This window comes from Oikopleura dioica, chromosome PAR, assembly GCF_907165135.1.
Source record: "Oikopleura dioica chromosome PAR, OKI2018_I68_1.0, whole genome shotgun sequence".
Taxonomy (NCBI): Eukaryota; Metazoa; Chordata; class Appendicularia; order Copelata; family Oikopleuridae; genus Oikopleura; species Oikopleura dioica.
This window is the reverse complement of record NC_137293.1, coordinates 6,296,686-6,320,817: the sequence shown is the minus strand read 5'-3', so window position 1 is coordinate 6,320,817 and position 24,132 is coordinate 6,296,686. Positions and strand designations below refer to the sequence as shown.

Sequence of the window (24,132 nt, the reverse complement as noted above, 5' to 3'; positions counted from 1 at the left end):
AAAATACTTGAAACACTACTCGTAGAACCTGGTGCAGCTTTGTTAGCCACTTGAAAAGACAGTCTGATGGACGCAAAACATGCGGCCAAAGCGCAAGAAGCTGGAATATCACCGCCAGTCTCGCCACCCGACAGCGTTATCGTAGAGGACGAGCCCAAACCCGCAGTTTCCAAAAAATGCTTTTGCATGATTGTTTTTCTTGTTCTTGTTGGTGGAGTTGTCGGAATTCTGACGATTTTGAAAAGGGAAAAGATGGAGAAAGAACTTGCGTTAGCAACTTCTACAACAGGTAAAATCATGATTTACACTAACAGTCGAGAAGCCGCTTGCGGCTTCGAGCAAAAAAAAGACAAATTGAGCCGCGCGAAGCGCGGCTTTTCTTTTTCTTTTTGCTCGAAGCCGCAAGAAGCTTCTCGATTTTTTGCAAGAAAAATTGGAATTTTAGCCGAAATTAGTTAAAAATGAGAATTACAGTATTTCGACTATTACTTCTATCTTATAATTTATAACAAAATCTATTTCTGTTTTGGTGAAAACAGAAAAAGTGAATTGAATAATTAAAAATTATTCAACCGAGGAAAAGATATTTTGACAACAAGCTTTTCATCATGAAAAAGTGATGATTGGAAACTAGAATTACGATATCCAATCAGCGCTTAGCATGTTGGATGTAGCATGCACGCTTCTGAACTCGTGGGGTAGTACCTTAAATCCAGCAGAAGCGCGTGTTTGGACAGGGACTTAGAAAAAGGGGCTAATGGCTAATCGCGCAAAGCTGGATTAGAAAATCTCTTGTAAGAGGATGAGGGCTAATACCAGCTTCTAATGCATCTAAATTACACACTCCTTCAGTCGCTCCTACTACCATCGCCATCTCAAAACTGAAAGATGATGACGAGGTGCTCAAGAGGTGCCAGAAGAAATACACGGCGAAATTGGGCAAAGACTCGATTGGACTCATCAAAACTGGGTAAGATTTAGACGACTAAAAAGTGGAATACTTATTCTCAAGGGGTTAAAAAAACTTAACCCATTCTAGCTGATGAACCAAAAAATTGGTAAACCATATTTTCGGTTTAATTTCGGGTGCAACCCAAAAATTCGGTTTGCCAATTTTATGGTTCATCAGCTTGAATGGGTTAAATTTCTTTAACCCCTTCAAAATAACTCGAAAACCAATAATTGCTTTACGGAATTTTTCGCTGCAATTTAGCCATTCTAAAAATAGTTTCAAAATAATTTCCTCTTATCATCGCGTGCGCAGCTTACGATTAAAAACATATTTAGCGTCAACGATGATTCTGGCAAGGAGCTTAAAAAAGGTGCCTTCTGGCTGCGCGGCGATCCCGTCCAAGATCAGGAAAGCGTTTTTTATTTTTTGGCTGAACCCGGTTCAGACTTTCGGAAGTGATAAGAGCCCGCTAGGTTTTCTTAATGACGCTTGGCTGCGTAGATTAGTCAGGTTTTCTAAGTGCGCTCATTTTTTCTTAAAACAAGGGAAGCTTCAAAAAGCTTTTGGAATTTTATGGCCCCTGACACTTGGCTGATAAGACATGGCGTTATCTGATCACCTGCCGAGCGAACAGACGCATTCCAACATAACAACTGATAACCCTATCGTTTTCGTTCTTGGGTAACGATCCTTTTTTTAAGAGATTTTATTTTAAGACTACTCTTTTTCAAAAGGACACTAGAAATATATTTTTTGAGAAAACTGAAAAGTTCTTGTTTCAAGGAACAAGTATGCTCAGGTGAAAGAGCTATTTTTAAAACTAATATTTCTTCAAAAAGCAAGTTTCTTTTTCGGCCCAAAAAAACCGTAAAACCAGGCAAGAACCAGTAATTTTCGTAAAATGATGCGCTGTGCTCGTTCCAAAACCGCGTAAAATTTTCACTCTCGCCAAGTGCCCTCGTATTTTTTCAAAAGCGCGGAAGCACTTGAAATTTTTTAACCCGCTCGCGCGCAATTAACTCAGCTTTCCCAGCACACCTTTTTCGTCTTTTCCATAACCGCGACGGGAGTGTTTCGCAGGTGAGCCAGCTACGACCACACCCTACTGTCGAAATAGAAAGCTAGAAATTTTTCTGATGAGAGCACTTCTTTTTCTTGAGAATGTTAATTTTTGGTTTAGCCAGGGTTCGGTAATTCGAGCTCAAGCTAAAACTCATTTTGGCTAGACGCTCAAATTTCCTCAAATTGAGAACTCAAAGTGACTTGAGAAATCATTTTGAGAAGATTTGAGATTTTGAGAGTTTTGAGTTTTTGGGAGATTTGAGAGTTTTGAGTTTTCAAAACTCAAATTAAGCGAGCGCTTCCTTGATTGGCTCATGGATCGCCAGAATTGATTTCTCATCTCTGAGTTCTCAAAACTCAAATTAAAAACGTGAGTCTCAAGCTTTGTTTCCTTGAGTTTTAGCGTGAGCTCAAATTACCGAACCCTGGGTTTAGCGTTCTCTCAAGACCAATTTTTAGTTCAGAAAATGCTTTTCTTTGAAGAAAATAATTTTTAACCCGTCGCGGAAATGTGTCCAATTCCGTGCCAATTCCTTCAGTTTTTCAATTACAGTACTTCAAATGTACAGTTTTTTATAATTTTTTTTTTGAGGAAAAAAATGAGTTTTCATGAAAAAAAACCTGATTTTCAAAATTTTTGTTACATAAAAAAATGCCTCTGGAATTTGAATTTTTGAACCTTGAATTTTAGAATTTTTGTTTGATTGAAAACTGTCCCCGGAGCAATCTTTTTTGATTAAACAAAAGGTCGTTTTGAACTTTGAATTCTCGCAAATTGTGAACGCTAGAACAGGCTACCTTCAAGGACATCAAAGTAATGGCGTGTCGTGGGCAGATTCCGACGGTTATTATTTCCATGCGGCCAGCTGGGTACAAGCTCATTTTGAATCAAGATGACCTGAACTTTTATGATGGGGAGCCGATTCACGAGGACTGGGAGAGCTACGACGAGAGACTCAACGTGTACAAAAAGGTAAATTGAAACGTCTTATGATTAGACACTAATCAATCAAATGTGAGCATGACTAGTTCTGAATCCGCTTGACGGCGGAAGTCCTTTGATAGCTCATCTCCTCTCGTAGTTTATAGCAAAATCTAAGATTCAGTCAATCGACGACCATTTCAGGCAAAATCATCCTATGTTGAGATATTCGAATTTTCTAGTAACAAAAACTCTTTAGCTACAATAAAAATTAATGAGTTCTGGTTTTTGTATCTCATTTTTTTCAGCAACTTTTGGACATTCCATCTCTGGTCATTCTCGAGCCAAAACTGCTCCAACTTACCTTCGACGAAATCAACCAACAATACAACTACGAGAACGGAATCTATCTCGACGAGTTTCTCCGCCGAGCTCAAATGATGACAAACGCTCTCAAGGTACCTCCCTCCATTCCCTTTCAAACTTATCCCTTTTCCCTAGAAATCGTGGGTGTACCTCGACGCTGGCGATCCAGTCTGGCTCTCGGTCGATGCTCACCTTGAATTTGCTTCGATGACGTTAGTCCGACTCCAGGTAAAGTGAACTTTCAACCGCGAAAAAGAGACAGATAAATTCGGCTGCCGAAAGATCTGAGCGAGGCTCATCTGCCCGCACGAAAAAAAAACTTTCTAAACAAGTTCAAAGGCGGGCCAATCACGTGTTTAACCAGATAGGCATGTAGTGCTTAGTCTCGAGTTAGCATCATTTTGCATTAGGCAGCGTGAAAAAAGAGTAGTTGGTTCATATTTGTTTTTCTATTTGAAGAAAAGAGTTTCTAAAACCGACTCGCGACCTTTTTACAACTTGTTTCTTTCCAAACACGCCTGCTCTAACAAAGCCAATTTTCAGGGTCTTCGCGGTTTCGCCATCAACACCGCCTTCTACTCAAATTCAACTACGGTCGAGCTCTTCGCCCGCCAGCTCTCCTGCGCGACGAATCTTCACTACATCATGGATACGGGGAGAAATGGCGGCGCGTTTTCGCAGAAGAGCACGCTCGAAGAAGCCGCTGAGTGCCGATTCGACCCTCCGAATATTAAGAAATCCAACAATCCTGGATGGGGCTTTGCTTCGAAGAAACCCGTGGACGCTCGTGGCAGAAGACGTCGCAGAAGTGCCATGTCACGTGGCCGCCGCGGTCTGTACTCGACTGATTTCGGGGTTCAGCAGCAGGTGAGCCGCGGCTGGTCAAGCCAAGGCCCTTTCCTCAACGCAAATGTAAGGAATACCCTTGCTAATGCCCCGATGGACGGAATGCCACAGCTCAAAATGGCGAACGGATTCGGCGCTGGTGGAAATGCTGGGCTTCCTTCGCGAACCTCTTCTGGGAAAATCAGGGCGATTCACAAAGCTCCTCGTGGCAACCCAGGTCTTGCTGGTCCAGGCCCCAAGGCTCCAAAAGGAAGTGGCAAGTCCGGGAATGGCTTACTCGATCGAGAAACAGCTGAAGGAATCATGAAATCGATCAGCATGAAAAACAACCGAATGCGTTGCAAGTCAAAATCGTCGAAAATGAACTACCACGACGCTTATTTCTGGGCACGTGCGCCGGGAGAATCAGATGGGCGTCTCTTCCCCGCTGGAAGTGTGCACAAATGTCTTCTTAATCACAAGCTTACGTGCGATGGAAGTTGCCCGCTTATAACCTCCGTGCCGTGCACCTGTTCTGGAGCGCCGCCCATCCAACAGCAGCAAAACTGGGGCCATCAGCAAAACTGGGGATACCAGCCCAATTACATCCCCCAGCCGCAGCCGCAGCTCAACCCCTGGAACCCGCGAACGTGGGGCTAAAGTCTCGACCCCTTCCTAACTAACCCTTTCTACTAAAAAACCGACTGGCCGATTGAATCAACTTCAGCTGCAAGAAAATTTGACGAAAAAGAATAATTCCTCCAGCCGAAGCAAAAAAGAAACACAATGGTCAACGATGTCAATGATGTCGACAATGTCAACGAAAAAAAACTTCCCTGAGCTTTCTTCAAACAATTGCTAAAACCCGTCGAATATGATTCATTTGTAAAGAGTTGAGAAACTACACTTTGCGAAAAGTGATGACCTAATATTCGAAAAACTAAAAAAGATAAAACTGTTACAGTTCCCAACTAAAATTTCTGCAGTTTTAATTTCAATAACTAGTTTCCAATAATGCTGTCTGTATGAAAATACACTGTATATTTTTGCGACGGTACTGAATATGTAACGAATGTAACGAATGTAACGAAAACTCAAAAACATGTCTTTTTCTCGTTACATTGTCAGTAAAATTCTAGAGATTTTTTGTTTATCTTATTTCATCACCTTGAGTTTCCTACAAATTTACCCGCGGAGCGGGCGTTTTTAATCATTCAGAGCAGGTTTGGAAAACGAATCTACCATATTTATGCTATTCTGCATTCTTTTTGTCTTTTTTTGCTCTTTTCGATATGTTCAATTGTTGAATAAAGTAAAACTCCCCAAGATCGCTCTTTAGAAAAAGTTTCTAGAATCAGCTAACAAAAAAACAACATGTCTCCGTTTTCGTTACATTGTCAGCAAACTCGTTACATTCGTTACATTCGTTACATTCGTTACATATTCAGTATCGACCTATTTTTGCTTTGTTAAATAAAATTTAAAACAAATAATTGTCTCTCTTTTAAAAATGAAATTGAAATCAAGGAAGAAAAAAGGTTTTGATTCAAAAATCATTTCCTGTCTCCAAAACCCACATAATTCATAAACCAAGAGCTAAAAAATGGGCACAATAAATGAAATAAACGCTCTACGAATTCAATTCCATGAGGATTCGAAATGGGTTGAAGAGAATATTCCAAATCTCCGGCCAAAGGATCTCGAGGAATTTTACGGGCTTTACAAACAAGGTCAGACTTTTGTATGACGCTGAGATCGATACTTTCTAGCGACGGAAAATGGAAAATTCGAGCAAGAAAAGAAACCAAGCATGCTTGATTGGCATGAAAAAGCAAAGTACAAGTCGTGGAAAAAGGTCAAGGACTATACTACCAAGCAGGCGATGGAAAGCTACACTGAAAAGGTCGACTTCATCAAGCAAAACAAACTAAACGACTTCAAACCGACGAAGAAGGAAAAAGAAGCGATGCTCAAATGCGATGCAAACAATCACTGCGTCAATCCAAAGCTACTTGAGAATGTTTCTAAAGAACTCGAATAAATTTCTTTTATTCGAGTTCTGATTAAACTATTCTTTTTGATGATTTATTTAATATATTTTTGATCAACAAATATGACTGTATTCATCTTCATCAATGACTATTGGAAACATGATTTTATATTTTTCCGGAAGATAAACTCTTTCTCCTTCTTGAATTGAATTTCCATCCCATATAAGATGAACATTATAGTCGTTATGATGTCCTTGAAATGCCCAAATATTGCCATGAATGTATCGAATTGTCGGATTGTAGGTGTTCTGATTTTCTATGAATAAATATGCTTTCAATTGTGAGTTACTGACCGGGTTGCCGACGTAACTCCATGATCTTTTCTCGGTATTAAATAAGTATGTTCCGATACTCCGCGATGATAGAAACAAAACACCTTCATCAACTGTGATGCAAGAAGCATCCCTTAGACCATTTTCGTTACTAAGAAATTTTAGCATAAGGCAACTACTAGGTAGGTTTTCATACGGATGATTGAGTTCTACTGTCCAATGCCATTCATTGTCGATAAATTGTTCAAATTCTCTCGTATTTAATCTTCCTCCGCCTCCATAAATTGAATTATCTTTCGCACACATAACTCCACAATCGTGAACAAATCTTGATTTTGCATCAAGAATACTTAAATGATTTTTTTAATCTAATATCATTAAAAAATACCTTGCTACGTGACCGTCAAATGTCATACACGCATCCATATGATCACCATAATAATCCCAACACATATAAGCTTCAATTTCAAATGAAAATCGAAGAAATAATGCTTCTTTATCACCTTTGTCATTCATTACAGCCATTGCTCCGGCATAATGGTCAAATCTCAAAGGAAGTGTTTCTGTGAGTAGTTTGTATTCACAATTTTCAACTGTCGCAATCGAACGCCCTCTTTTGTGACCGCCAAGCAGAAAGAACTTTCCTTTTAAAAATGCATAACCAACATCAGCCAAACGGAGGTCGGGGACTGATAACTCTTGAATCTCCGCGCTTGGCATTTCGAAAGTATAGTTTCACGTGATTTCATAAATCATAACGAGCGTAAACATATTTTTGCATGAAACCATTTCTAACAGGTGGGAGAAGAGAATCATCCCATCCGGAGCCGAAGGAAAAAATTTTGAATTTTTGTAGATTTGTACTAAGTGAAGTCGTTGTTGTAGTCGAAATTGTCGGGGATGAGTCATTTTCAATTGGTTTCATTAAAAGAACCGTCGGCAAGATAATGACCATGAGAATACACGAAATACAGTAAACAGACATAATTGCCATCGCAACTAGCATAAAAGTAGGCTGTTTTGATAATTTTGAGCATCCGCTCTCTTTGATATTATTCTCTTCTATCTGCATTATTAATAATTCTTAAAATTTCACGAATTCTGCTCACAAAGTCAAAGATTATTTGATTTTCCACTTTGCAATCGTTAATTTTAATTGATTTAGATGTGTGCCCACTACTCATGCATGATAAATGCTAGGAAAAAGTCATACAGAAAAGAAACATCGCGAAAAATTTCTTTTATGGCATGTTTTGGTGACAGTACAAAAGTTAGTTAAAATCCCATCCAGCGAAAAGAGCATTATCATCGTCTCCAGCGGAAGCTTGATCGACTTCAAATCCAGAGTCACGGACTTGTTCCTCTTCTAAAAATTTCAATCGCGATCATTGATTCTTCTTTGTCTCTTACCTTGAACATTGCCCCAGTTTCTCCAGGCCTGTCTCATTTCTCGTCGATATTGTCTCTTTTCCTTTCGAGAGCCGAATTCCATCGTCTCGAATTCTCCTCTCGATTGAGATTTCTTCTTCTTCTTGCTCTTTTTCTTGTTCTTTTTGGATTCCTTCATTTTCTTGGCGAGTTTTTTGATGCACTTCTTCTTGGCTTTCTTTTTCAATCCGTCACAAGCTTTCAATCGCTCATCGAAGTCGCTGAAATAAATGAAAATCTAGCTAGTTAAAAATTAATTTTACCTGAGGATGTTGTAGTCATCAACAACGGCTGCCTTTGTGGTCGTTCTTCTCGTCGTTGTTGTTGTGCGCCTTGTTGTTGTCGTTCGTCTGGTTGTTGTAGGAGCTCGAGTTGTGGTTGTTTTCTTGACTGGTTGACCAAACATGTCCATCAAATCTAAAGATGTTAAGAGAAGGCTTTAGGCTATTATGGTGACTTTACCGTGGGTATCGCTGGAAGGTGCACTTGGTGGCTTGTTTGGCAATCCTCGTCCATCAGAAGTATCAAAAAGCATCTGTGCTGGAGGTCGTTTTGGCATTGTTCCGAGGAAGGACCAATCTCGTCCGGCTCCGAAACCAGTGACGCCCTTTGTTGGGCAATCTCCGACAACGTCTGGGTATTCTCGAATGATAGATCCGATCCAGTCCGAGAATTGACGAACATCGGTGTAGACTCCTGGTCGTTGGTGTCGAGCGCATCCGACTCCCCAAGAAGTAGCACCAGCGAGCACCCATTTGCCGTTGGGAAGTGGGCACACAAGTGGTCCGCCAGAGTCACCTAGAAGAAGATCTGTCTCTAGCTAAGCTAGCTCTAGAATTTACCAGTGCAGGCGTCTCTCTGTCCCTCATTGTATCCAGCGCAAAGCATGCCTTCGAGAATCTTTCCATTGTAGTAATTTGGCTTGTTGCAATGATCAGTAGTCATGAGTCGAACTGCCACTTCTCTGAGCAGATTTGATCGAGGTCCACCTTCTTCGATGTAGCCCCATCCGGAGGCAACGCAGGCAGTGCCGGCGGGGAAGCAAGAGTCCTTGTTTGGAAGACAAGCGGGTTGGATCTTGTGATTGAAGGAAACTGGTCGTTCAAGTCGGACGACGGCGATGTCGTTTGTTCGCTTCTTCTTGTCCCATCCTTAATTTTATTCTAGGGAGAAAATCATCAGAAGCGTACCTGGGTGAGGGAAGATTTCAGCGATGGAAATATTGACAGCTCCAGGGCCAAAGTACTCGTGAGCACCGAGAGTGATGATTCCAGACTGAGAAAATGGAGGAAGACAATGAGCAGCGGTAACAACGAATTGGGAAGAAACAAGAGTTCCTCCACACATTCTAGTGCAAGCGAAGCCGGAGCAAGCGCGAACTCGAACTTGCCAAGGATGAGAAAATGGTCGCGCGACTTGGCCGCCGACGATTCTGGCGATTGGGCCTGTTTTTTGGTTCAAACTTTCCCTTTTTCAAATAATGAGAAGTTTATTTGAACCTTTCCGATACCACTTGGTCCACTGGGCAAACCACCCCCAACTAATCGACCACCATCGATTTCTTCAGCTCCTGTCATGTCCCAAAACTCTGGGTTCTCGAAATCACCGACTGTTCCATTTACTGGGTTCGTCTCTGTATCCGCTGATCGACCAACTGGAGTCTGATCGTAGATAAAGATTTCTTCGTAATCAGGGACAGCAGGCAATGATGGGTCTTCAGCAGAATCCCATTCTGATTTGTAGTTTCCTTTTGCTCCTTCGAGGATACCTGGGGTCATTTGATACTTTCCCATGCCACATTGCTGTCTTTTTTGGCTTTTTCTCTGAACTGAAAATCTAGTTGACAATTTAGGTCTCTGATAAAAGAAAACATGTTTTTCTCTGAAAGCCGTTCCCAAGGGCCAAGCCCAGTAAAAATCCAAAGAGCCGCATGTTCGGCTAAAATTTGGCACTCCGCTGCAGACTCTTCTGCATTCAGCAGCTTAGATGCCAGTGCTACGGATCTTTATGAAAACCGCCGAGTCGTAAACAGAGGGACTTCCAAAACAATAAATAGATTGAATCAGAGCTCTTGAACAAATCACAACATATCCGATTTTTATTTTTTTCGTATTTTATTAAAATTTTATTTAATTCAGCAATATTTCAGATTATTTTCGACTGTACAGTCATCGTCAGTGCTACACTCCTAATTGGATAAAGTAAGTGGAAGATTCAGAAAAGAAGATTCTCTCAGCAGTTGGAAGGATTATAAACATGAACGTATCGCTTCGTCTTTCCAGCGTAAATCATCCTTTTGCAAGCAGGTTTTTGGTTCGACCTCCTGTATGTTGGTTTTCGATATCTGCACATGCTTGAAAGATATGGAAACTTCTTCGCAGAAAGCCGCAGTTTGCATAAATCAAAGGATCGACCAAAAGTTTCCGAAAAGTTCAGCAGAAAAATAACAAGGAAGAAAATAAACCTCATTTTCTATTTTTGAGATTTTATTTTCAGAACCAGTATTTATAGGATCTGAAAGAGTCCTCTAGTGGAGGGCGCGTGAGCCCGCGTGAAGAAGAATGTCAGTTCTTGGTCAATTATCTGCCGCAATTCTGCTGATAGTACGTCAATATAGAAACATACAATATGATTCTGTCAATACAGAATGAATAATAGAAATGATGAATAAAAACAACTGCCCAAAGACGGTATTCTCCCCCATTTTTAGGGGAGAATTCGTGGCCTTTTTAGTTCTTCATCCTGTGTAGAAAACCTGAGTCAGGGTATGAATTATCTTTTATGGTTTTTCATACCCTGACTCAGGTTGACCTTTTCTACACAGGTTGCGGAGCCCTGTAACTGTAAATAAAGATCTGGACAAGATGGTGCGCCTAGAGTCTGATGGGCCCGCCAGGTGAGCAAATAGATTTTCACCACAAAATAAAGCGCTCTGTAATAAATCGGAAACCGTGAATGAAATATTTTACGTGTTAATATTTGCCTTCAAGAAAATCTAGACTGCGATTTTGCAACGCCGGAATAAATTTCCGAAAAAAGAGTTGTTGACCAGCTTCTTTTTTTTGTTGTGCTTGGCTTAGGACTGAGGTAAATACCAATATTTGTACTTTTGGCAATTTTTTGGAATTTCTAGCTCAATCCGCCGCACAAGAGAATTTTCCCATGAAGACGTTACTTCTGGGCCTGGCCGGCCTTTTGGCCCAGGCTGGTGCCTATGGCGAGTTTTCGTTCAGGGTTCCAAATGATTCTAGTCAATTAGGAACTTTTATATAAGAAATAATTTGACAGAATCGTAGATTCTTCCGAGCTTTTATGTAAACTTTTGGGTGAAGATTTCGTGAAGATAATCAGCAATTTGAAACTCTTATGTAAATTTTTCGGAAAAGATTCTTTTGAGACTTTTTGATGAACATAATAATCATAAGTACAAAAGTTTTATGAGGCTTATTCAAGTCGTCATTTCCTCCTTAGATTCTTCTATTGATTAAAAAACGCCGGGAACATAATTTTTTTGGTGAATTCATGTGGAAAAATACATCAGATCTGAGATCTCCCTAATTGAAAAATATAGACAGAGCTCATTTTGAACCCCTATTTTTGCTTGAATACATGAGCGAAGTGTGCATGAACGACGCTGAAATCTTCTGCACTTGTGATTCAAGTCAGAACGTCACTCAGCCTCCCCCAATTCCGACAAACCGACCCATCATCACGCCACCTCCAGAAGAATGCTCCGTCCAGCCAATTATTCTTTACCTACTCTGGATCGAGGATGACTTCGGACTTCGAAACCACAAGGAAGCTCATCGAATGGGCGAGTTTTATGGCTACTTTCTTGAGACCCTCCATCAAGAGCTTGGAAACACTGGGAACGAATACAACATTCAGGTAGTTTCTCAAGAGTCTCAGCCTAAATTCAGGGGTCTTTAGATTCGAAGCGTCCGGAAAGATGATACGAAACGAAACGAGTATCAGATCTGGAAGACCTTCACTCTCGGGCCCAACTCTGGCAGTAACATTCAAGCTACCGTCGATCGTCAAGGAATCGACAACTTCTTCTCCGCCTTCGATTTCGTCCGATCTGACCTGGAGCGCGAATCCGCCAACAATCGCCAACCACTCGCCTTGCTGGTCACCATGTCGAGCAAATTGAAAGTGACTGTCCAGCGCGGCCAGCTGGAAATCTTTCAAAACGAGTTGGCTTACTGTCAGGAGCAGCCATTTGCGCACACGGCGATGATTGTGCTCGACGATTTTCCCACTGCGGCTCCTGGGCGCGCTGCGAGGGGAGCGCTTGAAAGTGGACTCAAGTGTGCGTTGACAGGTACGTAGCGAATATTTGTTTGTCTTTTTGGAAAATCGAAAACTGATATTTCGGGAATAAGGAAGCTCGGGAAAAAGGGGGTCAAAAGAGCTCTCTTGAATTGAGATTCTCTTCTATGATTTCAATTTCTATGAGCTGTATGTATTTTGAGTTTTTGAATATATTTAAATTCAAAAATAGAAGTTGCGTAAATATAGGCGTCTAATTATTTTGAGAAAAAGTAGCTTTGATAAAATTATGTCTATTTTCATCATTTTCATTTTATTTAAGAATCCTCCGGCGCAATTAATCGGCTCTTTTCATCAAAAACGTGCGGACCAGAATCTAACTACGATGAGATCTCATCTTGTCCGATGTTCTTGGGACGCGAGGGTCGATACTGGGAAACTTCAAATGCTGCGAGAAAGCTTTCTCGACAGATTTCTTCGTCGATTATTCGCGAAATTCCAAAGCCTTGCGGCAGCAAGTTTACTCAACCAGTTCCATTCAATTACATTGCTGACGATCCAAGCTACTCAAGCAGCAGTTCTTTCCCAAGCTCCTACTCCGGCCCTGCCTTCCCAATTGTCCCCAGCGACCCTTCGAAGACCTGCTACGTCGATATGATTATCGCCATCGACCTTTCTTGCATGAACTCTGACGAGTTGGCGATGCAACTTCCGCAAAACTTCATCAACGGCATCGTCGAACGACTCGCTCGCGAGGGCGTCTTCTCACGTGACCATCATTTCCGACTTGAACTGATCGGATTTCACGAGAAAGTGATTCGTGCAGTTTCGCTCTCTGAATTCTCCTTTGTTCAAAATAGAAACGCTCAGTTTGCGAGAGACCGAGTTCGAGCTGGTCTTCAATTTCTTTACCAAAATTTCGAAGCACAAAACTACGAGACCGACTTTGTCAAGGCCATTCATGATATTGCCATTGACTTTGACAGCCGATCTTACAAGCACCGAGAGCTGCTTATTTTCACAAATGGCCAGCACTCGAAAAACATGTGGGCGGGTGGAAATGGATTCTGGATTGAAAGTGAGAAGGCCGACTTGAGACAGATCATCAACCAAGAACTCGTTGGAGATCTCGATAGACCGGTGAAAGTGACTGCTTTTGCCATGAATGATCCATGCGTCCCAAGTGGCAATAGATACGATTACCCCGAAGACTGCTCTTTCCCGGAAATCCTCAGAATGCTCGACCCAACTTTCACGAGTCAACAAACGCTCATTTCTTACAAGACAGTCGACGCTACTCAGTCTTATATGAACACAATTGTATCAAGGTAAGATTCTTCTCCGGTACTTTAGAAGATCGATCTAATGCTTATTAGTTGGGTGGTTGGATGAATAAATGAATATTCTTCTTTAGATTATCCGACGAAGTGAAAGAGACGGCGCAATGTTGGGAAATTGAACAAAAGAAAGTTCCATGCGCATGTTCCGCGCGCGTGACTATTTCGGCAAGAATGGAGTCTATCAAATCGCAGGGAGAAGAGGGTCCTCAGGGTCCTTCTGGCGCTCAAGGACCACCAGGACCAAGTGGATTCACCGGTCCTCCAGGCCTACCTGGCCCAGATGGAATCAAGGGTCGACGAGGCAATCGCGGACCAAGAGGTGAAGATGGACCAAGAGGCCGTGCCGGACCAGGAGGTTCCCCTGGAAAGCCTGGTATACCAGGACTCGATGGCAAACCAGGCGAACCAGGAGCTCCGGGAAAGATGGGATCAGAAGGGCCACGCGGTCCGCCTGGACCGAGAGGACCAAAAGGAGAGAAGGGTCTACCAGGTCTCCCAGGCGATTTCGAGGGCGATCGAGGACCAGCTGGACCTCAAGGTGACGCTGGAGAGCCAGGAGAGCAAGGTCCCCCAGGATTGGAAGGAAGAAATCTTATCGATCCATTCGGCAATATTTTGGAGGATATTGAGTCGGACATTGCTGATCGACTTATGAAGGTTATTGAAGGTGATGAGTACGATATCTACTTGGAAGCATTTGCTCGTCGGGTTGCACCAGAGTTTTGTAACGATTGCACGGTGAAAACAACAGAAGCACCAACTACAACGACTTCAACTACAACCACAACAACCACCACGACCACGACCACCTCCACCACTACCATCACCACGACACCACGAACAACTCGACCTACCACTGATCGACCTCAAATCTCCCCTCAATGCTCCTGCTCTCGTGACATTGGTCGCGATCTCACAATCTTCCTGGACAACTCCGAGTCTGTCACTTCTCTCGGCGTTGAAGTATCAAAGAAGATCTCTTCTTCCGTCGCTGATATGGTCGAAGAATGGGCCCAGTCGAATTCCAACCAGAACTCGGTAGCGATTGTTACACAGTTCTCAGCTCGTCTCCGACAACCAATTTATGAGAAAACTGCAGCCGAGTACAAACGATCTTCGAAAGATGCTCGAAAAGCTGAACTTGAGGAGCATTTGTTGAATATCATCACCACGCCTTACGGAGATCAAGTTGCACTCGCAAGCGATCTATCGCAGGATTGGCAGAGCTGGGAACACGAGTTTGGAGAAGCTAGGACTGCGATTGAAGGAACGACGTTCTTCTTCACAACGCTCAAGGATCTTGTCAACTTTGCTGAGCGAACTGACAATCAAGGATGGGTACACGACCGGAAAGAAAACATTCTATTCGTCATTACAGGTATATCATTTCTTCAAATTTTTCTCAATTAAAGGATTTTAGATGCGTCCAAATTTGACGATGATCCATGGCCAATTCGTCAGGACCAGACCCACCAAATCGAGCCAATGACCCAAATGTCCACCGCTGAAGCTTGCGAAATGTTCGTCAAGCTGAGGGAAATCTACGAATCTCGCTGGATTATTGGAACAACAGACATCGATTCTCCCGAGTATCAGTGGCAGAAGATGAAATTTGCCTCACTGAATGACTACGAAAAACGGTAAGAAAACATCAAATTATCTCATATTTTTATTCTCAAATTAAAGCTGCACCGGCCAGTCGGACTCAATCTTTGATCACAAAAACTTCCAAGAATCTGCCCTGCACTACGCCAATTTCGGAGGATGGGAAGGTAAAAAACTAATAAAAATGAATTCCTCACATTTTAGGTCTTTTCGAAAAAACCTCGTCCATCGAGTCGGACAATCTTCCTTCAATGAACTGCTGTCCATCTATTCGAGTTAGAAGATCTGGGTCTGATTCTTCCTATGATATTTTATCGTACAAGAATTTTAACTATAATGGATGTCCGGTTTACAGTGGATCTAAGATGAGCCTGAATCTTGATCGATATGGTTGGGAACTTTCCTCTGTCGGATATGCGGTAAGAGAAAGACAATCGATAAATAGCTGATACAATGTAAATTAAATTCAAGAATGTGCCTGCTGATGAGCAGCAAAAATGCTGTCCAAAAGACGACTCTGGAAACTTCTTGTCTTTCCGCAACCCATACACGTACGAAAATTACTTGTTAGAGTGCGTTGAGGAAGAACCGCAAGTTGACAATGATCTTTGCACTTCTATGGTCTATGTTGCCGATGAACTTGACCGAGATGTCCGTGAATTTATTGCGAAGGACACAAGCTTGTACCACAACTTGAAGAACTGCAAAGCCAGCCTCGTGATGAACCAAGAGGAAATCATCCAGATGATGCCGATTCAGGAGTTTATTCAGCACTTCAAAAGAACTTCCTACCGCCCAACCGTCAGTGGACCAGTCGACTACCAAAAAGTAACCCTTTCATTTTTCATTTTCAAGAATATTTTTTCCAGGATTTGGACTTTGCGCACTCTGTCCTAGAAAAAGAAGGCTTTACGTCTTCCAACCAGCATTTGATGAACCAACCAGTTGTCAAAATGATCATCAAAGGACCGACAACTTCTCCTTATTCCTATACTAGCTATTCATCCTATTCGAGCATTTTCTATTCAAAGACATTTGTCTTTACGACGTATGAGCATGAACAGCTGATGCGACTTGCCTCTGGCCCTGAATATAGATTTGTTAGACGGTACGTATCTGTTTCACATGATTTTTTCAACGATGATGATTTAGATCTGTTCCTGAACTTACGGAACAAGCGATTCTAGAGTCGATTCCTGTTATGAACAAACTCAAAGGACACTGCGAAATCACCACGACAACAACATCGACAACAACAACAACGACCACAACAACCACGACTACCACCACAACAACAGAGCGAACAACTACTCCCACTACAACGGAGGTTCCGAGTATTGCAAAGGGAACCAACTGCGTTGACTTGGTCATCGTTGTTGATTCCAACCTCGGCCGGGATCACAATAAGAACTATCTCAACTTTGGCGTCGCTGATATCAACATGCGATTCATGGATAACTTGGAACATTACTCTCGAAGCAAACTTATCTTCGCTTCGCCAAAAACTGGTGATAGGGATATTGATCCTGATGCTCAACCCGGCGAGTTCTACCCAGTAGAGGAGTTTAACAGAATGATCTGGCCAATAAGCAAGAACAACTATTTCATGAAGGAGCTGAAGAAACGAGTTAAACCAGGAGTTGTCAACATGAATGCCGCGATTGAATATGCTGAGCGCTCACTGGGCGCTGTTGAGCGAATGTACGGCGATAGAAGGAATAAACCCGTTATCATCGTTTTCGCTGATCACCCACGAAGCTACAACAGTCCGGTCCCCTTCAAAATGTCAAGTGACATCGACTACTTTTTGGTCACGACGAGATCTGATGGTGGACTGGATATGATCGCTTCTAGCGTAGAAAACAAGATCCTTCTTTCGCGATGGCGCGAATTAACAACACAGTTCGACCTTTCCGAGCCCGTCAAGATCATCAACAGAGACGACTCTTGGAAATGCATGGATCCATCCGCCACACCAGCTCCAACAACAACGACCACAAGCACAACTTCCACAAGTACATCAGGCGCACGAGAATGTCCTTACTGGATGGAAGAATGGGATGCTTCTAGATTGAACAAAGTGACTCTCAGCAGCGAGTCTGACAACGACGAGGAGAACATCTTCTTGGCCGATTGTCTCAGAAAACGTATCAATGCTAGATCTCGCCGATCACTTTTGTATCCTAAAATCAAGCTCACTTTCCGCTTTGAAAACTCACGGGAAGAGAAAGTCGCCAGTGGAGAACTCTTCCAATCATCAACTGGAGTAATTTGGAGCTACAACGCGGCGGACCCACAAGAAAGTGGAATTGGTTTCGAGCTTGAAGTCTGGTTGTCTGAAGACAGGGCTTCGCTGAATCACATTCGTGGGGCGGAAAAAAGCATGGAAGATCCAGATTCTTGCACTTCTCGACCAGATCTGGCGCTTGACAACGCGTCTTTCGACTCTTCCAAATTTCATTTGGTCGACTACACTTTGGTCCTTAAAACTCCTCTTTCAACAATCAACGAAAAAAAAAACTCCTTCAATTCTTCAAAACTCTTCTGAGCGTCCCTCAATTCCCCAACGAAATCGTCCTCCGAGAAGTCTACAGCTACGATGGTCACAAACTAAGCACTGGAATTCCGGAAAAATGCACCCTTGAGCGCTGCGAAAAGGGCTGCTGCGTTGAATCTATAATAAGCGCTGCGAGAAATCATATCTCAAGCGTGTCATTTGCCAAAAGTGGCAAGCTTGAGAAAGCCACTCTGAACAAAGCAGCAATCGACGCATCTTATTACATGACTCGAACTATCTCAAAGTCTTTCGCAGAGAGATGGGTTAATGAAAGGGCAATTGTTTATCTTTCCGACGGGGAAGAGAATCAGTGCAATATTCAGAATATTCTCAAGACAGATGATAGAACAATGCCCTACAGTACCGAGAAACTACAGATCGTGGACATGAACGAATTCTCATTGAATATTCTCTACTCTAAATACCTGCAAAGTGCTCCTCAATTCGAAAACTTTGTCAAAGCCTCGACTCGTTCTCGTCAGCCAAATGTAGAAGACCTCAACAGCAAAACTTGCACAGACGTTGATCAGCAATTGATCGAAGTGATCATCGACGAAAATGTGACTAGAAACGAAGCGGAGTTTTACAACGACTTTTTCGAGCAATTCAAAGAAGAATTCGAGGAGGATATCAATCTGAAATACGGATCGTCGATCTCGATTCCTGATTTCTTAGGAAAGTGTTTGTTAAACTCGATATATTGAAAAGAGACAGCCCAACAAACACTTCAAAAAGAACCAATCGAGGAAGTCGAGGGCAAGTCGGATTTACCCCCTTATCCAACTACCGATGTTTTCCAAGAAAAAGTCATCCAAAAGGGTACGGCTTAAAATAGTAATTCGACCTCTATTCTTCAACAAATTCTAGTTGTCGCCGCCTTCGACGGGGAATGCAAGGGAACATTTACAGACATTTGCGACAAGACCTTTATCGTTGCCGCTCGGAAGCCGTTTTCTATTAATGGCAACGATATTCCAGACGCTCGTTTCGAAGAAAAGTATTTCCAAGAAGATCCTAATCAGAAATATTTCCGATGGACGAAAGACGACAGAACAATTACAGTGATTCCGGCGAATATTCGAAATCCAACAGTTGCTGTGGATAGCTTCACTAGCATCCTTTGTAGCCGTAAGTTCCTCTCGTCGAGTCTTGATTCTCCGCTAAACGAGCCGTTTTAGATTCTGGCATCAACGCCGGAGGTGGTGCCGGAGACGGTGGCTCAAGAAAACGCCGCTGGAACCACCCAAAACGCGTCCGAGGATTCCGTCGAGGTCAACGCCGCAATCCGAATAAATCCTACTACTCCCGCTCCTCCTTCCTCCGGTCCAACTGAAACTGTTTTTGAAAATTTTTAAGCATGTATAGAAATATATTTCTGTATCCTCAAAAGACCCCAGCATTCTAAAATGGAATTAAATAGTCCTGACCCGAGCTCATTCCGCGTCTTTCGTTTAACAGCTATATTCTTCTTCGATATAAGTGACACTTTGTCGGAGGCGTCAGCGATGACTGACGAATGGCCTGATAAATATCTTATGCCTTCATTATTCGCCATATAAGACAGTTAGGAACTGTAGATGTGGGCTGATTTGAGAAATCATGCCGCGGATTCTTTTACTTATTTTCTTTCTTGGATTATTTGCAGCAGGAAAGGCAGAGAATGGAGTCCAATTCAAGCACATGGAGGGCGAAAATGACAAAGAAAAGGCAAAGCTGACTTTGCTACATGATGATTAGTGGTCTATATTCTGAAAGTTGAATTCTGAATTTGAAATGTAAGTAGATCATGAAAAAGCCTTGCTTTGGAAAGCTGCTAGGGCGAAGAAAAACCTGCATGAGTTGTTTAATGAAATAGAGAAGGGAGAAGGACTTGGTATACAGTTTTCTACAGTCAACTCCAAAATCAATTGGGGGAGGTTTACGACTATTATGACTGTAAATAACTGTATTATCAACAGAAGAAGAACACGACGGTGCGGATCATCATCGAGAAACCTTGGATTTTCTGTTGAAAGTTGTCTCGGACATGAACAAAAAGTCAAAAAGCTGAGAAAAATTTCAAAAATAAAATAAAAAAACTTGTCTTTTTTTAATTAATTATAATAAATTCGAAAGCGTTCAATTTGCATTCTACTAATGAGATGAAACCCAGCGATATCGTCAGGCAAAGCCTCAAGTCTAAACTCGGCGACGCAATGTTTTGATTCGCCGTAAACAACGCTGTTTATTATTTTAATGATTGAACGCATTGGAACCTTCTAGTGGGCGCCACAGGTGGGAATTCCTCGTTAGGGCAGTTTTTCGGGCTTATCGACAGTCAGCAAAACTCGATCTTTCAAACCATCATCCTTGTCAAGTTTTCAAGAATTTTTCACTAGCAAGAGTTTTCAAAAAAGGAATCAAGGGCCGTGGTGGAGCATTTAGTTTCGTTTTCCATTTCATTTTAAATTCCACCAGAGGAGAGAAAAACAGAGGAGAGTCTGAATGAAGCTCTTTCTAGCGTCCATTATCGGTAAGAAATAATAAAATAAATAACGCTTGGTAACAAGATTAGCGGCTGCCTTTGGCGAGGAGTTTTTCAAATACCCGAAGCCAGAGAAATTTGTCGAGTGGGCCGAGAGCGCCATTGAAATCATAGAAGAGAACAACGCTGCTGACGAAAATTATCAAGGAATGGTTCTCCGATAAACTCACTTAAGGGCCCCTATGGCTTTTATCCTAAGGGTATCCCTACGATATTTAACAAAATCAGACGACTCGGGCCCAAGATGGCCATTTTTTGATAATTCTAGTAGAAAAATTGGCACTTAAATTTGCATCGAAAATAGCGAGGGGGGACCCCTTATCTTATGAAATTTGGTAAGAGATCCATTTGTATAAGGAATCACGCTGCTAAACTTGGGAAATGTTGTTTACGATGAAATAACTGCTGCAAAAGGTAAAAAAACAAGCAAAGAACCCGTGTCGAAACTCACTTACAGGAATCCGCATCGGAAAAGCCTGGAAAATCCAAGCAATTTACGTGAATCCGGAAACGAAGCACCGATTCTTCTGCATTCTAAAAAAGACGACTTCGAACAAGCGACCAGAAATCGAAGAAATGAATGCTCAATGCGAGCAGTACCGATTTTAGAGCGAAAAAGAAGACCAGACATTGGACTGTTCAACTTTCGTAGATCCGATAAGGATGCCGAAAAGAACTGTTCACTTACTTTCGCGAATAAACTACTTTGAAACTACTACTATTGAAAATAAACTCATTCATTTTGATGATGATCTTTACAATTATTGTTGGCAGCAATGAATAAATTAAAGGAAAAAAAAGAGAAAGATGCTCAAGTTCATTTTTAGATACTTCATTATTCATGCAATTATCGGTTCAATGTACTCCTCAAACGGCTACAATCGTACAAGTCCAATACTTTATAGACAGTACACGCCCGCCCTAGTAAACATCCCTTTTCTTCAAAAATAGCCAGGAAAAATTATCTTCAATGCTCCATTTTGGACGAAAAACGGGATTAGCTGCGTACGTCAAATTATATCCGAGTATAAACAGCTATAAAATACGTCGATTTCTGTCGACGTTGACGAGTTCATCCCCGGCTCAGCTTGTCACGTGACATTTTTTTTTATTTTTGCCAAAAACGATTTTGATTTTGACACTTGATTCGAAGTTCGAACTTTGAGAGTGGCAAAAAAGACAGCTGATTAATAATTTTCTTAATAAGAGTGTATTAATATAAAATTAATTGAATTTTTATGCAGCTCAAGGGAGGGCGGAGCGCGCTCGGGTTCGACTCTCTCCTCGCGCGCTGGATTGATCGATAAACTGAATCATTTTACTTTTTTTTCTCAAGAGAAAAAATGGAATTACAAATTGTTGCTTCCGCAAAAGAAAAAAAAGCGAAAAGGATGAAAATAATTGTCCGAAAATGGTTTTTTAGTCAATATGGGTTAAATTTCGAACTTTTTTTTCGGTCCAAGATTGTCGGTAAAATTTCGAAAAAATCGCCCAAGATTGTCAATTTTTAAATAGCCGAAAAGCTCAAAAAACCTGGGAAAAAAGTGGCTCAGTAAGCCATTTTAGAACAGTCAATAATTACAGTTATTTTCCTCCGTCTTTGTTTGTATGCCGACTGTAATTAAGTTCGTTCAAATTTAAATGAATGAATGAGCTGGTTGGGTATTCAGAGGAAGATTCTCTCAGACGAGAACAATACAGTGATTTGTCGCAAATCAGACATGCAAATGCAGTAGCTCCTGAATACTCTACTGTCTTTTTCCTGACAGTAAGATCTTGCAACGCGTCGCTCGATCAGACGGGTGATCGATTAATCTAGTGATTAACGTAACTCAGTAACTCATGTGGGGCAGTACTGTCAGTTACAGACCGATCAGAAAACAACTTATTTTGGAGAAAGAAAACATCACAGATTTCTTTAGATTTACAGTCTCTTTCAAATTGACAAAATACTGTTGGAAAAATATGGATCCCTTGTTTAACGGTAGGATACCCTTAAGTCCAAACTCTTGCGAGCATAATTGTAGATTATTGATATGATAATAGAAATACCAAGAAAGGCTTTTTGATTTGATTATCAATTCAAATCGAGTCTATTCATTTCGGAATCAAATCCCAAGGGACTCGTTCCAAAAGACTCGGAATATGGATGATGGTCACTAATGGTCTGCGAATCTTCTTTTCGTCTTTTTTGTCCTCGAGAAGATTGAATTAAAAATTCAGGCTAAGTTGCTTGTTTATTTTTGCTGTCGCTTGATTTTTCATAAATTAAGCAGAATTCAAAAACATCAAGTCTACTTTGTTATTTATCCCGTACTTGAATTAATTTTTGCCAAGCCGTGTCCCAATTCTGGCGCTAAGCGCCTGTCGTCTCTCGATCAATTTTCGAATCGCTATCCAACATTTTACGCGTTAGCTTACTGTACTTGAGTAACCACCCTGTCAGCACTTACTTTCAATTTCCGCATCCTATCAGATATTCGCTTCATTACAACAAGCCAATCAAATTTCCAAGCAACCAGACCCTTACCCTTAGCTAGACCTTAGCCAGAGCCTGCGTAGAAAACCTGAGTCAGGGTTCAAAAAGATCTCAAAGAAAAGCGCGTTGCGGCTTTTAAACGAAGCCGCGAAATTTGCGCAAAGCCGCTTCGCGGCTTCGTTCTTAAATAAGCCGCGCGCGGCTTTTTATAAGGTGTCATTTAGGACCCTGACTCAGGTTTTATTCGCAGATTTTCGTGCCGAGCCCTCATGTAATCCAAAATACTTTGAAAAGTCGACAATCTTGGGCTATATTTTATAATTTTCACCGACAATTTTGGACCGATATTTTAATTTTCTCGTCGAATCCCCTCTTTCGATTGAGAAATCAAGGAAGAAAATCGTCATGGAATTCCTAAATCTGTGATGCAAATGGCCTCATATCCATACTTGTGGTCATTGGGCACCTAGATGGACAGATGGATAGAGCATTTCGAGAGGCAGCCGCGGGCGAGTGATGGGGGATTGACGCCCTTTTTCCTAACGCGCTGGATAAGCTTCACGTTTTTAGCCCCGTTTTTTCGAAAACAGAGAATCTATAAATTTTGTTACTTTACGAAGCAGCTTTTCGACTGTAGAAAATCAGTAAAGAGAGAGAGGATTCAGACTCTGATCGATTAGGGCACGCACACCGCTCGGCGGCGGCCGAGAGCTTCGCAGGGGCTGGGACGTAGTCGATAATTTTTAATAAATTATTCATTTTTTCAACGGTCACCTACTTGTATCACAGAAGCTCACCGATCCGATTCCGAATTCTCGCCCAAAATGTCAATTTTTCAGCAAGAGAACTTGCACTTGATTGTGCCGCGAAGACGACCGCCCATCCGCTCTCAAATTCGAAGAATTTCAAACTGAGAAAGAGAAAAAGAGAGAGAGAGATCAAGGATTGAAATCAAGGAAGAAAAAATGAACAGAACTGAAAAATAGCCAGGTCCCAAAATTAAGTTGCGGAAATAATAAGAGGGCTCAAATCGAGCTAAAATGAGTAAAAATTTGTGTTTTTAAGATAAAATCGGATTTTGAAGCGAATTTTGAGAAAAACTAAGAATATTTTTGTGAAAAATTAACCCTTTAGGTAAAATAGGCGCTTTTTGACCTCTTTTCTGATAATTTCTGCCAAAGGAGCATTTTCATGAATCATTTATTGTTTAATAAAAATTATGAGATCGTATATTCCCGCGATAATTCATGATTGTGGTTTTGCGCTATAAAATTAATACTCTAAGGATGTGTCTCAGCGTCAAAACTAATAATTAAATAGTCGAAATGAAAAACCTTTTGTATTTTTTATTGCAAAAATAGCAATTTTATTTTTGGAAAGCTGGCACCTTGGTTCCTTTTTTCCGCTCGATTGGCATTTCTTTTCGATTCGAATTTGAAGGTGTAATATTGTAATTGTCCTAGACTGGTGTTTTATC

General features: G+C 41.5%; 6 protein-coding genes and 1 long non-coding RNA gene across 8 annotated transcripts; 5 read left to right on the top strand and 2 right to left on the bottom strand.

The window, feature by feature from the left end:
- Nucleotides 1–59: 59 nt before the first annotated feature.
- On the top strand, nt 60–5,611 carry LOC145703598 (uncharacterized). The gene is made up of 7 exons (XM_081780980.1): nt 60–289; nt 853–970; nt 1,288–1,361; nt 2,809–2,987; nt 3,245–3,394; nt 3,438–3,530; nt 3,846–5,611. The coding sequence occupies exons 1-7, from the start codon at nt 67–69 to the stop codon at nt 4,785–4,787; spliced, it is 1,779 nt and encodes a 592-aa protein (XP_081637106.1). The 5' UTR covers nt 60–66; the 3' UTR covers nt 4,788–5,611.
- LOC145703601 (uncharacterized) lies at nt 5,612–6,298 on the top strand. Its single transcript, XM_081780982.1, has 2 exons — nt 5,612–5,857; nt 5,897–6,298. Exons 1-2 carry the CDS (start codon nt 5,731–5,733, stop codon nt 6,166–6,168), a joined length of 399 nt encoding a protein of 132 aa, XP_081637108.1. The 5' UTR covers nt 5,612–5,730; the 3' UTR covers nt 6,169–6,298.
- On the bottom strand, nt 6,221–7,500 carry LOC145703599 (uncharacterized). Its single transcript, XM_081780981.1, has 5 exons — nt 6,954–7,500; nt 6,839–6,908; nt 6,647–6,799; nt 6,472–6,601; nt 6,221–6,426 (listed from the first exon to the last, which is right to left on the bottom strand). Exons 1-5 carry the CDS (start codon nt 7,168–7,170, stop codon nt 6,232–6,234), a joined length of 765 nt encoding a protein of 254 aa, XP_081637107.1. The 5' UTR covers nt 7,171–7,500; the 3' UTR covers nt 6,221–6,231.
- A 159-nt stretch (nt 7,501–7,659) lies between these two features.
- LOC145702515 (transmembrane protease serine 9-like) lies at nt 7,660–9,227 on the bottom strand. Its single transcript, XM_081779748.1, has 6 exons — nt 9,069–9,227; nt 8,721–9,029; nt 8,341–8,676; nt 8,142–8,295; nt 7,861–8,099; nt 7,660–7,816 (listed from the first exon to the last, which is right to left on the bottom strand). Exons 1-6 carry the CDS (start codon nt 9,223–9,225, stop codon nt 7,722–7,724), a joined length of 1,290 nt encoding a protein of 429 aa, XP_081635874.1. The 5' UTR covers nt 9,226–9,227; the 3' UTR covers nt 7,660–7,721.
- A 2,251-nt stretch (nt 9,228–11,478) lies between these two features.
- LOC145703588 (uncharacterized) lies at nt 11,479–17,660 on the top strand. Its single transcript, XM_081780967.1, has 10 exons — nt 11,479–11,766; nt 11,809–12,202; nt 12,473–13,478; nt 13,565–14,868; nt 14,911–15,130; nt 15,177–15,262; nt 15,300–15,514; nt 15,567–15,923; nt 15,965–16,203; nt 16,248–17,660. The coding sequence occupies exons 1-10, from the start codon at nt 11,488–11,490 to the stop codon at nt 17,641–17,643; spliced, it is 5,496 nt and encodes a 1,831-aa protein (XP_081637093.1). The 5' UTR covers nt 11,479–11,487; the 3' UTR covers nt 17,644–17,660.
- Nucleotides 17,661–18,385: 725 nt separating this feature from the next.
- LOC145704785 (uncharacterized) lies at nt 18,386–19,071 on the top strand. The gene is made up of 3 exons (XR_014134498.1): nt 18,386–18,471; nt 18,520–18,780; nt 18,831–19,071. It is a non-coding gene; the product is annotated as an uncharacterized LOC145704785 (long non-coding RNA).
- A 913-nt stretch (nt 19,072–19,984) lies between these two features.
- LOC145703870 (uncharacterized) lies at nt 19,985–20,942 on the top strand. 2 transcript variants are annotated; one of them, XM_081781269.1, is made up of 4 exons: nt 19,985–20,164; nt 20,207–20,323; nt 20,531–20,590; nt 20,634–20,942. In XM_081781269.1, exons 1-4 carry the CDS (start codon nt 20,137–20,139, stop codon nt 20,783–20,785), a joined length of 357 nt encoding a protein of 118 aa, XP_081637395.1. In that variant the 5' UTR covers nt 19,985–20,136; the 3' UTR covers nt 20,786–20,942. The 2 variants fall into 2 exon arrangements, with proteins under 2 accessions (XP_081637395.1, XP_081637396.1); XM_081781270.1 differs by having other exon boundaries at nt 20,207–20,327; nt 20,538–20,590.
- Nucleotides 20,943–24,132: the final 3,190 nt, after the last annotated feature.

Coding starts and splice junctions, on each gene's coding strand:
- LOC145703598 (XM_081780980.1), top strand. CDS start 67: ATGGACGCAAAACATGCGGCCAAAGCGCAAGAAGCTGGAATATCACCG. Junction 971..1,287: donor ATTGGACTCATCAAAACTGG/GTAAGATTTAGA, acceptor AAACATATTTAG/CGTCAACGATGATTCTGGCA. Junction 1,362..2,808: donor CGATCCCGTCCAAGATCAGG/AAAGCGTTTTTT, acceptor CGCTAGAACAGG/CTACCTTCAAGGACATCAAA.
- LOC145703601 (XM_081780982.1), top strand. CDS start 5,731: ATGGGCACAATAAATGAAATAAACGCTCTACGAATTCAATTCCATGAG. Junction 5,858..5,896: donor TTACGGGCTTTACAAACAAG/GTCAGACTTTTG, acceptor GATACTTTCTAG/CGACGGAAAATGGAAAATTC.
- LOC145703599 (XM_081780981.1), bottom strand. CDS start 7,170: ATGCCAAGCGCGGAGATTCAAGAGTTATCAGTCCCCGACCTCCGTTTG. Junction 6,800..6,838: donor TTTGACGGTCACGTAGCAAG/GTATTTTTTAAT, acceptor AAATCATTTAAG/TATTCTTGATGCAAAATCAA. Junction 6,427..6,471: donor GGAGTTACGTCGGCAACCCG/GTCAGTAACTCA, acceptor ATAGAAAATCAG/AACACCTACAATCCGACAAT.
- LOC145702515 (XM_081779748.1), bottom strand. CDS start 9,225: ATGTGTGGAGGAACTCTTGTTTCTTCCCAATTCGTTGTTACCGCTGCT. Junction 8,296..8,340: donor ACCTTCCAGCGATACCCACG/GTAAAGTCACCA, acceptor TAACATCTTTAG/ATTTGATGGACATGTTTGGT. Junction 7,817..7,860: donor AAACTGGGGCAATGTTCAAG/GTAAGAGACAAA, acceptor TGAAATTTTTAG/AAGAGGAACAAGTCCGTGAC.
- LOC145703588 (XM_081780967.1), top strand. CDS start 11,488: ATGAGCGAAGTGTGCATGAACGACGCTGAAATCTTCTGCACTTGTGAT. Junction 12,203..12,472: donor ACTCAAGTGTGCGTTGACAG/GTACGTAGCGAA, acceptor ATTTTATTTAAG/AATCCTCCGGCGCAATTAAT. Junction 16,204..16,247: donor GAATATAGATTTGTTAGACG/GTACGTATCTGT, acceptor ATGATGATTTAG/ATCTGTTCCTGAACTTACGG.
- LOC145703870 (XM_081781269.1), top strand. CDS start 20,137: ATGAAGCTCTTTCTAGCGTCCATTATCG. Junction 20,324..20,530: donor TGCTGACGAAAATTATCAAG/GAATGGTTCTCC, acceptor ATCCATTTGTAT/AAGGAATCACGCTGCTAAAC. Junction 20,591..20,633: donor TGAAATAACTGCTGCAAAAG/GTAAAAAAACAA, acceptor ACTCACTTACAG/GAATCCGCATCGGAAAAGCC.